This window comes from Echinops telfairi, unplaced genomic scaffold, assembly GCF_000313985.2.
Source record: "Echinops telfairi isolate 266 unplaced genomic scaffold, ASM31398v2 ScPeMD7_11;HRSCAF=52, whole genome shotgun sequence".
NCBI classification, from domain to species: Eukaryota; Metazoa; Chordata; class Mammalia; order Afrosoricida; family Tenrecidae; genus Echinops; species Echinops telfairi.
In genome coordinates, this window is record NW_022103908.1 from 34,308,831 (window position 1) to 34,322,679 (window position 13,849).

The window sequence follows — 13,849 nt, forward strand, 5'->3', positions numbered from 1 at the left end:
AGTGGTGTCTATTCTGACTCATGGCGACCCCATGTGACAGAGTGGAACTACCTCAGAGGTCTTCAAAGGCTGTAATCTTTATGGGGGAGTGGGTTACAGGGTGAGCTGCTCAGCAGTCTGCAACCGCCAGGCTCTCTGCTGGAGAAAGATGCGGCTTTTTCCATAGAGACCTCCTGGGGGCACTTCTATCCTGCCCCACAGGGCTGTTAAGAGTCAGAACCAATTCAACTGCAGCAAGTGAGTTAATCTTTATGGGAGCCAAATACAGCATCTTTCTCTCACAGGGATGCTGGCTGAGTTTGAACCCTCACCCTTTGAGTTAGCAGTGAAATGCTTGACTGAGCCCTAGGCTCCTTGTTTAATGAGTGTGAACTCATTTAAATCATAAATTTCAAATTAATGAAGTTTCATGGTGTTCTGAAGGTTTTCATGCCAAGTTATGTTGTCCACAGGGTGGCAGTCTCACAGTCTTAACTATGTCCTTTAAATCAAACAATTCCAGTTTTTAAAAAGACACACACATACCCACGCACACCACGCACTCATAATTCACTGTCTGATCCACCTTTCGGACAAAAATTTCCCATTTTCCTCCTCAAACAAAGCCATCAGTGCTTACTAACTTCTCAATTTCTTCTAGCAGCAGTTATTTTTCTGAAATGTCTTTGTCCTCAAATTCACTCACAGTTATCCAGTCAATACTGACTCGAAGGGGTCCTATAGCACAAGGTAGAACTGCCCTTGTGAGTTTCCGATTGTAATTGTTTACGGGAGTAGAAAGCCCTGTCTTGTTCCAGAGGAGCAGCTGGTGGTTTCAAACTTTGGACCTTTCAGATAGCAGCCCAATATGCCACCAGGGCTCCAACTTGCCCCAAACCAGCAAAATTATTCTATGACTGGGCCCTTCCGTTTTATTTCCTTGTGGGCAACCTAATTAAGGAGCGACTGGAGAGAAGGCCTGCTACGAGATTGTTTCTGTCCAAATCCCTGACCCAAACCAATAAAAAGAAGGGGTTTGGACACCACAGGAATAATCCTTGGTCCTTCAGCTAAACCCACACTACTCCCACATTTGTTTTTCACTAAAACATTTAGCCCATTACCAGAAATTCTTTCTCCGGGTTAAATACGCCCCTTAATGCCCAATTCAAGAACCTTCACAACCTGGACCCCATGAATCTTCAAAAACCTCCCATCCAAATTCTCTTCAAGAGTCTAAGAGCTTCCAGGGAGGGGTGCAAATATCCTAGATGGAGATCACCATATGGAGGGGTCCACCAGTCATGATTCGGGCCTTGACGGCCTTGGAGAGAACCCTGAAACAATCTTGTAAACTCTTCCGTCCACCACAACCTATGGGGGTTTTGGGAACTTTTAACCGCTCACGGTCCTAGGGTTCATCTCTTCTGAATAATTATATTACCAGATACTATTGTAATTACCTGTATACCTATGTGAAACCTCCTTCAACACTTAGTTACGAGCACCTGCTAAATGCCAGGAACTATTCTAGAAGCTTTCGTTTCGGTATTAAATTATCCTGTTATTGCTTAAATATGTCATGTAAAAACGAAAAATAGAAGACTTAAGACAACATATTTCATAAATTTTTGTCTTCGTTATTTCTAACTGGCAGAAATGTGTTTGGGAGGCTAGGAGTTCAAATTCAGCGTGGATCACTCCGGGGGAAGGTTTCCTTTCTCTGCTGGCTGAAGAGGAAGGTCCCTCTGCTTCTAGCTTGTGTTTAACCTCTTTTATATTTCTAAGGAGATTGGCTCAAAACCCAACCTACACTAATGTTGTCTCTTCAGCACAGCAAAGACGAATCCTTCCCAAATGGGATAATAAACACCAGCAGAGAGGTTAGGGTCTACAACACAATTCTTTGTGAGAGTGAGCAAAAGGGACACAATACAGTAACACTTTCCTTTTGTTTGAATATTAAAGTTTTGTGGATACAATTTACATACCATAATGTTCAGTTTAAAATGTGCAGGCAAGTCAATGTTTTCAGTATATTTACAGAATATTCATGTAATCACCACCATAATCTAACCTTACACACACATTCACTACCACAGGGTCAACTCCAATCCACAATGACCTCACAGGACTGCCCCCTTGGGTTTCTGAGACCATAACTCTTCACAAGAGTAGAAAGCCTCATCTTTCTCCCGCTCAGCATAGGCTGGTCGTTTCAAACTGTTGATCTTGCAGTTAAGTAGCCCAATACGTGGCTACTACACCACTCTTTTTAAAAGTACCTACTGAGAAACCCATCTGGACAGTACCCTATCCCAATGGGTTTCTGAGTCGGGGTCACTATGAATCAGAATCGACTTTATGACAGTGAGGTTGGTGTTGGTTAGAAGCCACTACCTTCTCCCCCAGCCAACCATTTCTTTCCAGATTTGCCTATTCTAGATATTTCACATAAATGGACTTATGCAAAATTCTAATTTTATGTCTGGCTTCTTTCATTTAACGTAAGGTTTCTGAACTCATTCACATTGTAAATTTACATTAGAATAACATACCCTTGAATGGATATGCCACACTTTTTTTATCTATTCCATCAATGAACATTTGAGCTGTTTCCACTTTTTGTTCATGTATAAATGCTGCTATAAACTTTCGCTGTTTCCACTTTTTGTTCATGTATAAATGCTGCTATAAACTTTCACACCCAAATTTTTGTGGGAGCATACGTATGTTCTCATTTCCCGTTGGAATATATGTAGAAGTGGAACTGCAAAGTCATATGATAATTCTACTTTAACATTTTGATAAAATTCCCAACAGTTTTCTAAAGCGACTACACCATTTTACATGGTCAGTAGTATATTACGGTTCCAATTTCTCCATAATTTTTTGAATCTTAAAATGCAAAACTGTTTCAATTCTCTTAACCTGCAGGAATTTATATTCTAGTGGAGGAAGACAAATAAGAAACAGAAACAAAAGTTTATTTCAGATTCAAGTAAGTGCAATGAAGAAAATAAAATGGGGTAAATAACAAGGAAAAGGGGGACTCTTGCTAGAGTGGCCAGAAAAGATCTTTCTGAGCAAGTAATGTTGATCTGAAATGTGAAGAGCTGGAGGGGGTAAACAGCACAATGAAACAGCCAAGTAATAAAACCCTGAGTCAGAACCGTGAGACATGTTCAAGGAACAAAAAGGAAGCTACAGTGTAATCAAGAGGCAGAGAGGGAGGACAAAGCTGGGGAGGGGAGGCAAGCAAAAGTCAGATAATATTAGACACCATGCTCTAAGAACTACATTTTCACCAGAAGCACCAGTCATTTTAAAATCTCATTTACTTCTTTAAATTCAGGCATTTGTTTCTACAAACATTTATTGGACTTCCAAGTAGTAGCTAATGTGGATCAATCAACACCATTCAGTTAGCATCATTTTATTTTGTGGCCCAGGAGAACACACTCTGGTGAAGAATGGTGCTTTAGTAACAGGGCCCAGGCATACGAATGAATCTTCACAAATTTATCATCCAGTGTTAATGAGTTTAAGGTGTATGATTTGTTAACAGGAGTTAACTCCATTTTCAATAAAGGAAACCAGTAAGGATATAGTCGTAAATCATTCCTATAGTCTCAGTTCTTTTAAATTGAGCTCTTAATAAAATTCCAATTCTATTGGTTAAAAATTAATTTCCAGCTGATAAATGTAAAGCCCAGGGGGATAAAATAGTCTGCATTTTCTCTAAGGCTTGAATCTTTTAAAACAAGAATGTATACACTTACTATGCTTTGGGTTTTCCAGAAGGAAGTCCTTAAAACTCGAGTGACAGGAAATGGTACACTTCAGTCCCTCAGAACAGCCTATCACTGTAGAATCAAGGCAAATTCCTATCTTCCCAGCTTCAGCTACCACAGTTCTCCCTCCAGTCACCCTTGCAAGCCCGCCAGACAGCTAGCCAGCCTCCCATCTGCCCCACTCCACCCCCCAACCACCACCACACCTTTATGATTCACATCCTCAGCCAGGAGGAATCTAACCAGTTCTTCCAGGACCAGGACAAACACTCTCTACTCAAGATTCTTTCCAGTCTCCTCCCCAGAACGGATTCCTCACTCACCTCCTACTTCTCCCCTTAAGATAAAGCCCTACCCCGTTCAACTCTCCCTGAGGCTACATCCTGAGGCTGTAACCCAACTACTCCCCTTGCTACATCCCTGAGCATTAAGTCTGTCATCAATAGTTACTCAGTTGAAAGTAACATCCATTTTAGCACCTTTTGGTACAAAACACAGCAAAATGCAAAAGGTAAGACTTAGACCCACGCTGGAGACAAAGCAGGGTAGCGGGTTCTTTCCTTTCTTCTAAATTTCTACCTAATTTGATAGTACCTAGTTCAACGATGACTTAAAAGCCCACTCCTCATTTTTTAAATATTAAAACGTTTTCACATTACCTACTCAAAAATTGCTCAACAACAATGTAAAGTTTGTGAGTGACATGTGATACCAAGAATGTGAGGCTCTAAACCCAGAGTAGAGATGGTGAAAGATCTCCACAAAGTCACACAAGAGAATCAGAGTCGCCAAAATGTGATTCCACTCTGCCATTCTATCCACAACACTCCGGCTCTTAATAATGGCACGAGCCAGAAACCCACCCAAGGGTCACTTTTTCCTTCTTTCTTAATTTGTTCCCGGGGGCCCAATAGACTAAACATTCTATAGCGGACCCTATTTTCTGATTTCAACTTGCATGTAAGATAACGCTTTTGTCTCGTTTACAGCTCACATGCTGCTGACACAGCTGCCCCTTCTTTGTGAGGAACACAGGGCTTCTATATTTAAAAATACAGTGAAACTTTGTTATAACATCCCCTCCCCAGTCTCCTGCCAATTTTCTCTCTGCCGGGCTCCACGCCCCAGCTCAGGGTGTTTCTCTCTTCCACGCTCTAAACATTAGACCCTTTGGAACGCCACCCTCCACCCCCCTTAAAGACATCTCATCGTGGGATTTTCCTTTAAAAACAGGAAAAGAGACAAGGGCAGGTTTCCCTTTCCCCACGGGCCTGCCAAGCAAAAGGCACGCTGGACCGTGGCTGCGGAGTCGGGGGTTTTCGCGAGCGGCCACGAGCGCCGCCGAAGGTCAGGTTGGGAGGCGCGCCCTGGCGCCCTGGCCGCCGCCCGCCGGGGGGGCTCGCAGCCCGGCCGGGCGCCGTGGCGGGACCTGCCGGGACCCGCAGGAGCGCCGACTGGCACGCGAGCCCGCGCCGCCCCCGCGGGACCCCGCGCCGCGAGACGGTCCCCGAAAGCGCCCGGCGGCGGGCGCGACTGCCGGGGTCACGAGCGGAGACGGCAGGCGTAGCCCCTCGGCCGCCGCAGGAGGGGACACACCCGTGCAGTCTTGGGGGACCTGTTGGGGGAGGGGGGGCAGCGGCCCGGGGGGCGGGAGATAACGCAAGACCCGAGTTAATCATCACCACCAGAACGTCTGGAAAACTACCGCAGGGGGAGGGGCGCGGTCCCGGAGAAAGTGAAACTCGACCCAGGAGCCCAACGCCGGAGCCAGGGGGACCCCGGGCGCACCCGCCACTCCACCCGGTCCTCGCAGACCCGGTGACGCTCATCGCGGCCGTCCAGCCAGTGCTACCAACTTTATGGCTGGTCACTTGGCTTTCAATGTTCATTTAATTTGTAACTTCACGCGGGAACAGGACAGCCAAAGTTGTTGATAAAGAAAATGTTCCCCCAAAGTTGAATTTGAAAACGAAAAAACGAAGTTTCCCATACCGGGAGTCGAACCCGGGCCGCCTGGGTGAAAACCAGGAATCCTAACCGCTAGACCATATGGGAAGCGCTGCTAGCGACGCTGCCCGAGACCCACCTGACAAGCGTAAGCGCCGCCGCTGCCGCTGAAGTAATTACAACACGCGCCGCCGCCCCAGCCGCCGCTCCGGCCGCCGCTGCCCACGCGCCCCGCAGCGAGGGAGCGAGCCGGACCCGAGCCGCGGGCTCGCAGGCACGGGGAGGGCGCGCCGCCCCCAAAGGAAAGTTCTGAGGCTCGGCCGAATAACTCGCGGCCCCGAAACCAGCTGTTTCACCTCTCTGTTAACTCGCCAACGGCCCCCAGCCCACAAGTCCAGGTTGCTCCGCTGGTCAAAGTGCGTGCGGATTTGTTGGCAAAGTTGAGGGCGGCGACGTCTCTGCGAACAGCTGTTTGCGTTCGGGGCGGAGGCGGCGCGCGAGCTGGGTGGCCCCGAGCCAGCGAGCCTAGAGAGCGGGTAGGGGGGCTCCTGATAGCAGGAGAGAAGGCGAGGAGGCGCGGGAACAGTAAGCCTTCAGGTCCCTGTCCTTCAGCGGAGGTCCAGTGGCTCTCGCTCCTTCTCAGTGACCTCCACCCATTTATACCGACCCCACCTCTCCGAAGCCCGGAGTACCGCCCTTCAGAGGGAGGGAGCTGAGGGCATTTCCGAACGCGGACTGAGTCGTCCGGGCACCCGTAGTTGGGCACCGCGGCACGCCGGGCCCTGGGAAGGAGGGAGGGAGGGGCTCGCGTCGGAGGTTCCGGTAGGCCTTGCGGTGGGCCGGCCCCGTCCACCCGGCGTCTGGGACCAGCGAGAGGCAGAGGCAGCGCCTGGGCGGCACGGAGCGCGACTGCGGCATCATGTGAGTTGGGGCTCAGGCTCTAAACAACGAGGCGTTGTTTCCCGGGGCAGCCCTGCCCCATCGGGGCTCCCGCGCTCTGAGGCTGGGGGCGGGACGGCCCGGCACGAGACCCGCCGTGGCCCGTTCTCGGGCCGGCTAGAAACGCTACCCGAGGAGCACCCTGAGGGCTTGGAGTTCGGGCCCGAGGGTGGGAAGCCGGCCGCGGGTGGCCAGCGAAGGTGGCGCGGAGTGCGGCCCCGCTGGTGCGGAGGGACGGACGCCGTCCTCTGTCGCAGGCATCCTTTGGGGTTTGGGCGCGCTTGGAGCACAGAGAACCCGTAGACTCGGGCTGCTGCCACCGGTCCCCACTCCCGAAGCAGCCCCCTGCCTTTCTAGTACTTCTCTTTCTTTTTGAGTCAGGACTAGGCGGTCCCTTAGCGTTTCCAATTCTCTCTTCCCTTTCGGCCCCAGAACAACTGGAATGAACTCAGACGGTTAGATCCAGTATTCGTGTTCTTTTGATGAAAATAACAGACTTCTATGCCTTTAGCAACCTTGCTAAAAGCCCGAAAGGAACGGAGAGAATAAATATTCCCAGAGATGGCCCTTATTTCTTCAGATCGATGAGAGTAAAATGAGAAATGTTATCATATTGGAACGGGCGGGTTAGAAGAACATCGGTGCAGATTTAGTTTGGTTCTATTGTCAGCAAAATTTCAACTGACTGCTTTGGCTAGATAAAGAATAAAACTACGTATAAAACAGTACCATACATTTCAAACCCAGCTAGTAAAGGCTTAGTTTTCAAACACTAAGCAGATACTAAAGATTGCAAATTTTTACCCTTTTGAAAATTAAGTATAAGCTTAGATTTCTGTTTCCCTTTTTCAGGGCAGACTACTGGAAGTCACAACCAAAGAAATTCTGTGATTACTGCAAGTGCTGGATAGCGGACAACAGACCAGTATGTTGAGTGGACTCCTAGAGATTCTAACAGTATTGTTCATGTGTTACTCCATTTTGATCTAAACTTAACGTTGCTCTTAATTTTTCAAAGCATCAAAAGGTTATGCTGTCTGCAAGATTGCCCTGTGTGAAAATGAGGTCCCTTCTTTCCTCAGCCAGAACTAAATAATTGATGTGTTGTTTTCTTTATTATGCTTTATTTGTATTTTTATCTTTGTATTATTATTATTTCATAGCCGTTTTGTTTCTGTTGGGTTTCCCAGTTTGTGAAGCAGAGAAAGAGTGAATGCATAGAGACAGTAACTGGTGTGATAATGGCTTATCTGGGATGAGGGTGGGGACGGTGATGGGATTTGGGGAGCAATGAATGAATGCAGGAGGGTGGGGAGAGCACTAGAACTGATTGTGATTGTGTACATACAACTCTTTTAAAAAGAATTTTAACCATAGAAGTGTATAATAGGGGAATATTAAGTCAAGAAAACTGAAAAGAAACCAAACTTGACCAGTGGTTACCATGGTGAAGGAGAAAGAGTTGTTACTTAGGGGGCATTGAGTTTATGTTACAGGTGGTGGAATAATTTGGAAAAGGATATCGATAATGGCTCTGTAACATGAAGAATATAATCAATGGCACTGAATTATACATGTAAAACTTTGTTAATTGGAAAAAAGTTTGGTAGTATTTTTCAGAAATAATAGCACCAGGAAGTAGTTACTTAGAAGATGGAGTCACCTGTATTTTGTGAAGCACCCGCATTAAAGTTGTTTGTAATGCTGCCATATTCTAAAACCACTACCGTCAAGTCTATTCCAACTCCCAGGGCCCCTATGGGTTTCCGAGACTAACTCTTTACTAGAGTGGAAAGCCTCGTTTTTCTCCCTCAGAGTGACTAGTGATTTTGAACTACTGACCTTACAGCTAGCAGCCCAACATACAAGGGGGTACACACAAAAAAAAACAACAATTTTTTCCCCCAAAGCTACGTATTTGTTTTTTTTTACAAAACAACTTTTATCACCTTCAAAGTACTCTCCAATGCACTTAATATATTTGTCAAATCTATGATCCCATTTTAAAAAAATCATTTTATTGGGGGCTCATACAACTCTTATCACAATCCATACATATATCCATTGTGTGTCAAGCACATTTGTTGCCCTCATCATTCTCAAAACATTTGCAAAAATGAGGTTCTAGCAAAGCTGCCTTTACAAAAAATTTGCTGTGACCAGGGAGAACCTGCCCAGGCCACATCACTGGGTGCACTGCTCAGAACGAATGGCTCCATGTCTACATGGGCTGGGAGGGGAGGAAGAGGAGATGAGTACCGTGAAAGCTCTGCCCAGCAGAGCTTTTTTCCCCATTTTGGGGGTTTTTTTGGGGGGTACCCTCCTCGTATACCGTACGAACTACGCCACCTCCCACGCCACATCAGGGCTCCTACCTTTGACAGAATATAAAAATAGCAGCTCTGTTAAACTCATTAATATTGTATTTCCTGCTCCAAATTTAACTTTTTTTAAAAATTTAACTTTTAAGATAAATATTACTGTTTTTTTGTTTTGCCCTTAATAGATGTCATAGTACTATCTACTTGTTACATAAACCTTAGTGTATTTCTTTGATAAATATTTATTTACTGTTGGTATGCATGAGCTGCTAGCACAAAGATCAGTTCACACCTGCCATGTCTCAGGGGATAGAGATGAGACTATTCCTATAACAATAAAAAGTCTCAAAAACCCAAAGGGGCATTTCCACTCTGTCCTATAGAGTTGTTATGAATTAGAATCAACTCAGCCTCCCTGTGAGACGTAGCTGAGGCTGTCTGCTCCCAGAAAGGATTTACAGCAAAGGAAACCCTATATATGATCACTGTGAGTCAGAGTCAACTAGATACTAGGGACTTGGGTTAGGTTTGTTGTTGGTATTGTCTACAAAGGAGCCCCTGAGCTAGCGGGTTAAGTGTTTGGCTGTCAATGGAAAGGTCCAACGGCTCTTCAGCGGGCCAGTCTGCTTCTGTGACCACAGAAAACTCTGTGGAGCAAATTCACTCTGTTTTATGGGGTCACTGTGTAGAATCAACTCTACAATGTGTCTGAGTGTATATTTTTCTTTTGCTGAATGTTAGACTTTTTCCCATATCTGCCCAACTCGTTGACTATCCTTTTGAGAGAGGCCTTTCTTTCAAATTAATGCCACACACTTCAAAACCCACTCAGACCACTGGGTAACTTCCTTAGAAGAGTTATCTAGAGTTAATAAACCCCCCAAGGTAATCTATCTTCATCTCTTTGTGATTATTAATGCATATTTATTTAGCCTTTAATTAGAAACAAAATTCTGTTTGTATGTTGTCTTTCAGTATTCTTTGTAAGGTGTAATCTACTCTAAGAAAGTAACTTTATCAAGTCACACTTTTCTTTAAAAGCATTCTCAGTAGTACTGTAGCCCAGTTAATGTGTCACATAATGAAAACTTATTTTGCAGAATTGACCAAGAATTTTTTATTGCATACAATCATACTTAAAATTTAGGGACCATTTCAGGTTGTTTTGAATGGATAACATTGAATTAATTGAATTGAATGAATTCAATAATATTGAATGAATAAATGGATAATATTAAATGAATATTCATTCACCCACCCTGTCCCCATCATCCAGTTACCATAAATCTCGATAGGTGACCACTTTTTCTTTCCGTGGTTTTATATGCATACAAATATTCTTATTCCAACATACCTAAAAGCTATCATATTGTGTGCACTGTTCTGAACAGTAGGGTTTTTTTTCCTTGACTGGTATATACTGGCACTCTAATACACAGGGAGCTTCTTAGTTCAGTAGTCTAGTGGCCTGTGGAAATGTACTATAGTTTTTTTGTTTTGTTGTTTTTCCCAGATGCTGTAGTTTTTAAACCAGACTCTTATGAGTGGACAATTGGATTGTTTTCAGATTTTGCTATTACAAACAAGGCTGCAGTGAATAAACTCGTAGTTAGTGTGACAAAGAAAGCAATAAAACCCCTTGCTTGGTTTTGATGTGGCAGGTATTTCTTGAAGTTAAGTACTCCCCCTACCGCCCACCCCCCGCCTCTTCGGCCTTCTCTTGTTTGAGGCCTCAGTGCAATCATACTCACTAGATTACTCATCAAGGGTACTTTGTATCTTTCTCCATTCATATGGTCGTCATCTTTATTTTAAGAACCAAAGAAACCTTAGCCAGAGAGCATAATAAATAATACGGATCAGTTCTCTAGCATCATTTGGTAAAAAGGGCTAATTGGCAGTAAAATGCATCTGTTTTTTTCTTTACTCTGCCAGTGTTGTAGTTTTGATTGCCTGTGGACTGTTGCTTTACTATGAATGTTACAATGTTTACATCATTTTCCTTTGTACTTTCTCCTTTTTTTCAAGAGTGTAGAATTTCATGAAAGAGGAAAGACTCATAAGGAAAATGTGGCCAAAAGAATCAGTGAGGTAATTTGGATAATTTCTCTGCCAAATTTTATATATAGATTTATCAGTCCTTTATCTCACATTCACCTTTATTTTTGTCTTACAAAGATTAAACAGAAAAGCCTGGACAAGGCAAAGGAAGAAGAAAAGGCATCAAAGGAGTTTGCTGCAATGGAGGCAGCTGCCCTGAAAGCATACCAAGAGGATTTGAAAAGGCTTGGCTTAGAGTCAGGTAAAGCAGCAGCCAACGTGTTTGAAAAGTAACATCAGAGATCATAGGCATTTATTGTTTCCAGAAAGAGGTTATACATTAGGCTCTACTCTTGGTGTTTTTAACTGTGCATCGCCGCCATGTTTACACTGCAGGACATTGCTTCTACACTCATTTTGTTCTTAAAGTTTCTTTAAACTCTTCTATTCACATAGTACGTTACCTTGAGGGCTACCTAGTCTTAGCTTTGTCTTAAATCACTGAGCTATTTGAGACACTTGTTCTTTTTTAGGTATTTTAATTACCCAACTAAGAGAGCTACTTAAAAGAGCTATTTAAAAATAGGCCTTACAATGTAAGTGCAATTTTCTTATGAGATACGGTAAAAGCTATGAATTATGTTTATGTATATGGTTGATAGTATAGTGAATTAGCCTTCTGTAGACAGGTTAACTAACTTTTCTACCAGAAGGTAGATAATTGAGGAGAACTCAGTTCCAGATCCAAGTGTTATTATTTTTTTTAAAAGTTATTATTTAGCTGGAATGTGCCTGCCTTGCCATTCTATTTAGACTTTGAGATAGAAAGCTTCTATGAGTATTCCATGTAAAATTCACTGTCCTTAAGCCAAGAACTCTGTTACTGATCTTGAAAAATTGTTTTGATAGTCTACTTGAAACTATACAGGGAGCTTTAAAAAGTTCATGGAAAAATGAAATTAAAACAGTGGAACTTTTTCATGAACGTTTTGAAGCCCCCTTGTATTCTTGCCAATAAAAACACTTTCAATCAAGTTTTAAGTAGAATTCCATGTGAATTAGTATTATATTCTTCAAGTAAGAGCAGTTGTTGTAGACTTTAAAATATTATTCTGGACATTAGTAGCTTTAAGAGGGCAGGTGAAAACTGATGATTCCATGAGACTAGAGCCATATATATTCACTTCAGGCAGAAATGGATTCCAGTAATTTGGAAAAGCAAAATTGAAATTCCATCTCTTACCCATTACAAGGATTGGGAGACTATTGCACGATGCTTTGAACAAAGAAACTCTAAAGAAACTAACTGCTATTAAGATTTTTCTCAAACATCCCTAGATTTTTAAAATAAAATTGAACTGTACATATGTGCTGTGCTCTGTTTAGAAGTGCTTTTCTCTTTCAATGGTAATTCTGTTATATCTTTTTAAATAAGGATATGTATACTTTTTAGTGATTATAGTGTTTAGGACATGGGCTTTGAAGTTAGCAGCAAGTTCAGCAATTCTAAACCTCCAGCCCACTTCTAGGGAAGAAGTTGAGGCTTTCAGCTCCAGTCAAGAATTGCTGTCTCAGAAACTCCCAAGGACAATTCTGCTCTGTCACGACTGGATGACAGTGAGGGATTTTTATGTTGTTTGCTGTGTGGACAAAGTGTTGGGACATGGCCTTGGGAGTTGGCAGAATTGCCTCTTGCTGGTGTTATGAACTTGGGTCTTTGTTAAAATTAAGCTTGATGATGTTGAAAACTTACCATGACTATACATAACATGCTTCATACAGGGTAGCTATTATTGTATCTATGTACCAAAATTTACTTACCTAATCTCTTAGCTTGTTTAGAGATTTTCACTAGAAAATATTGCAGTGAGCATCCCGATACATGCTGATTTTCACACTTATCTTTGTAGGTTCGATTTTTTAGAAGTGAATTCTGGAATCAAAATATAAACATGTTTTATATATTGATAATACCAAGCTGTCTTTAGAAATGTGGTTTACATTTTTACTAAATGCGTATAAGTTTATCAACTGGTGTTAAGCCATTCACTTTTAAAAACAAAGCCATAAAAGCTACTCATTTTTCTACATCCAGGTAAATATGATTGATCAGATTAACCCTAGGTTTGGTCATTCTTTTCATTACTTACTGACACAGCTATGTACGTGTGTGCATGCATGCACGCACACACACAGGGACTTTAAAAATGCATGGACAAATTAATTAAAAGTTACTGAATTTTCTCACGAACATCAGATAGCCTCTTATCCTTATGTTTCTTTGATTATTCAAGAAAGCAACTATCAATCCTCTGAATTGCCTTTGTGCTTTTTGTCCATTTTTCTGTTACAGTGTTTGATTTGTATGGGGTTTTTTTGTTGAGAATATTAGCTCTCTGTAATGTATGTTGAGATTTTTTTACCCAGAAGGTCCTCTTTTTTTTCTTTTTCTTTTTTTCTATGCCTTTTCTTTTGTTTGTCTTACAAAATACTTTAATGTTTATGCAGTCAGTATTAACATTGTACTTCATGGTACTTTCTGTCAATATCATGATGTATTTATATTGATACTAAAAAGTGGGGAAGGTAGGGTTCTTCTTTTTTTATCATTTTATTAGGGGCTCATACAACTCCACAATTCATACATGCATCAATTGTGTAAAGCACATTTGTACATTCATTGCCCTCATCATTCTCAAAACATTTACTCTCCACCTAAGCCCCTTGGCATCAGCTCCTCAGTTTTTCCCCTCCCTCCCCGCTCCCCCCTCCCTCATGAACCCTTGATAATTATTATTTTGTCATATCTTGCCCTGCCCGACGTCTCCC

At 43.0% G+C, this 13,849-nt stretch overlaps 1 protein-coding gene and 1 non-coding gene across 2 annotated transcripts in view; one reads left to right on the forward strand and one right to left on the reverse strand.

Moving 5' to 3' along the window:
* Positions 1 to 5,756: 5,756 nt before the first annotated feature.
* Positions 5,757 to 5,828, reverse strand: TRNAE-UUC. The gene has a single exon. It is a non-coding gene; the product is annotated as a tRNA-Glu (tRNA).
* A 736-nt stretch (positions 5,829 to 6,564) lies between these two features.
* The window catches only part of WBP4 (WW domain binding protein 4), a 30,146-nt gene continuing 22,861 nt past the window's right edge, over positions 6,565 to 13,849 (forward strand). The window contains exons 1-4 of the mRNA XM_045287180.1: positions 6,565 to 6,641; positions 7,512 to 7,584; positions 11,009 to 11,071; positions 11,159 to 11,282. Coding sequence (XP_045143115.1) covers positions 6,640 to 6,641; positions 7,512 to 7,584; positions 11,009 to 11,071; positions 11,159 to 11,282 — 262 coding nt within the window. The 5' untranslated portion in view covers positions 6,565 to 6,639. The remainder of the gene's footprint in view (positions 6,642 to 7,511; positions 7,585 to 11,008; positions 11,072 to 11,158; positions 11,283 to 13,849) is intronic.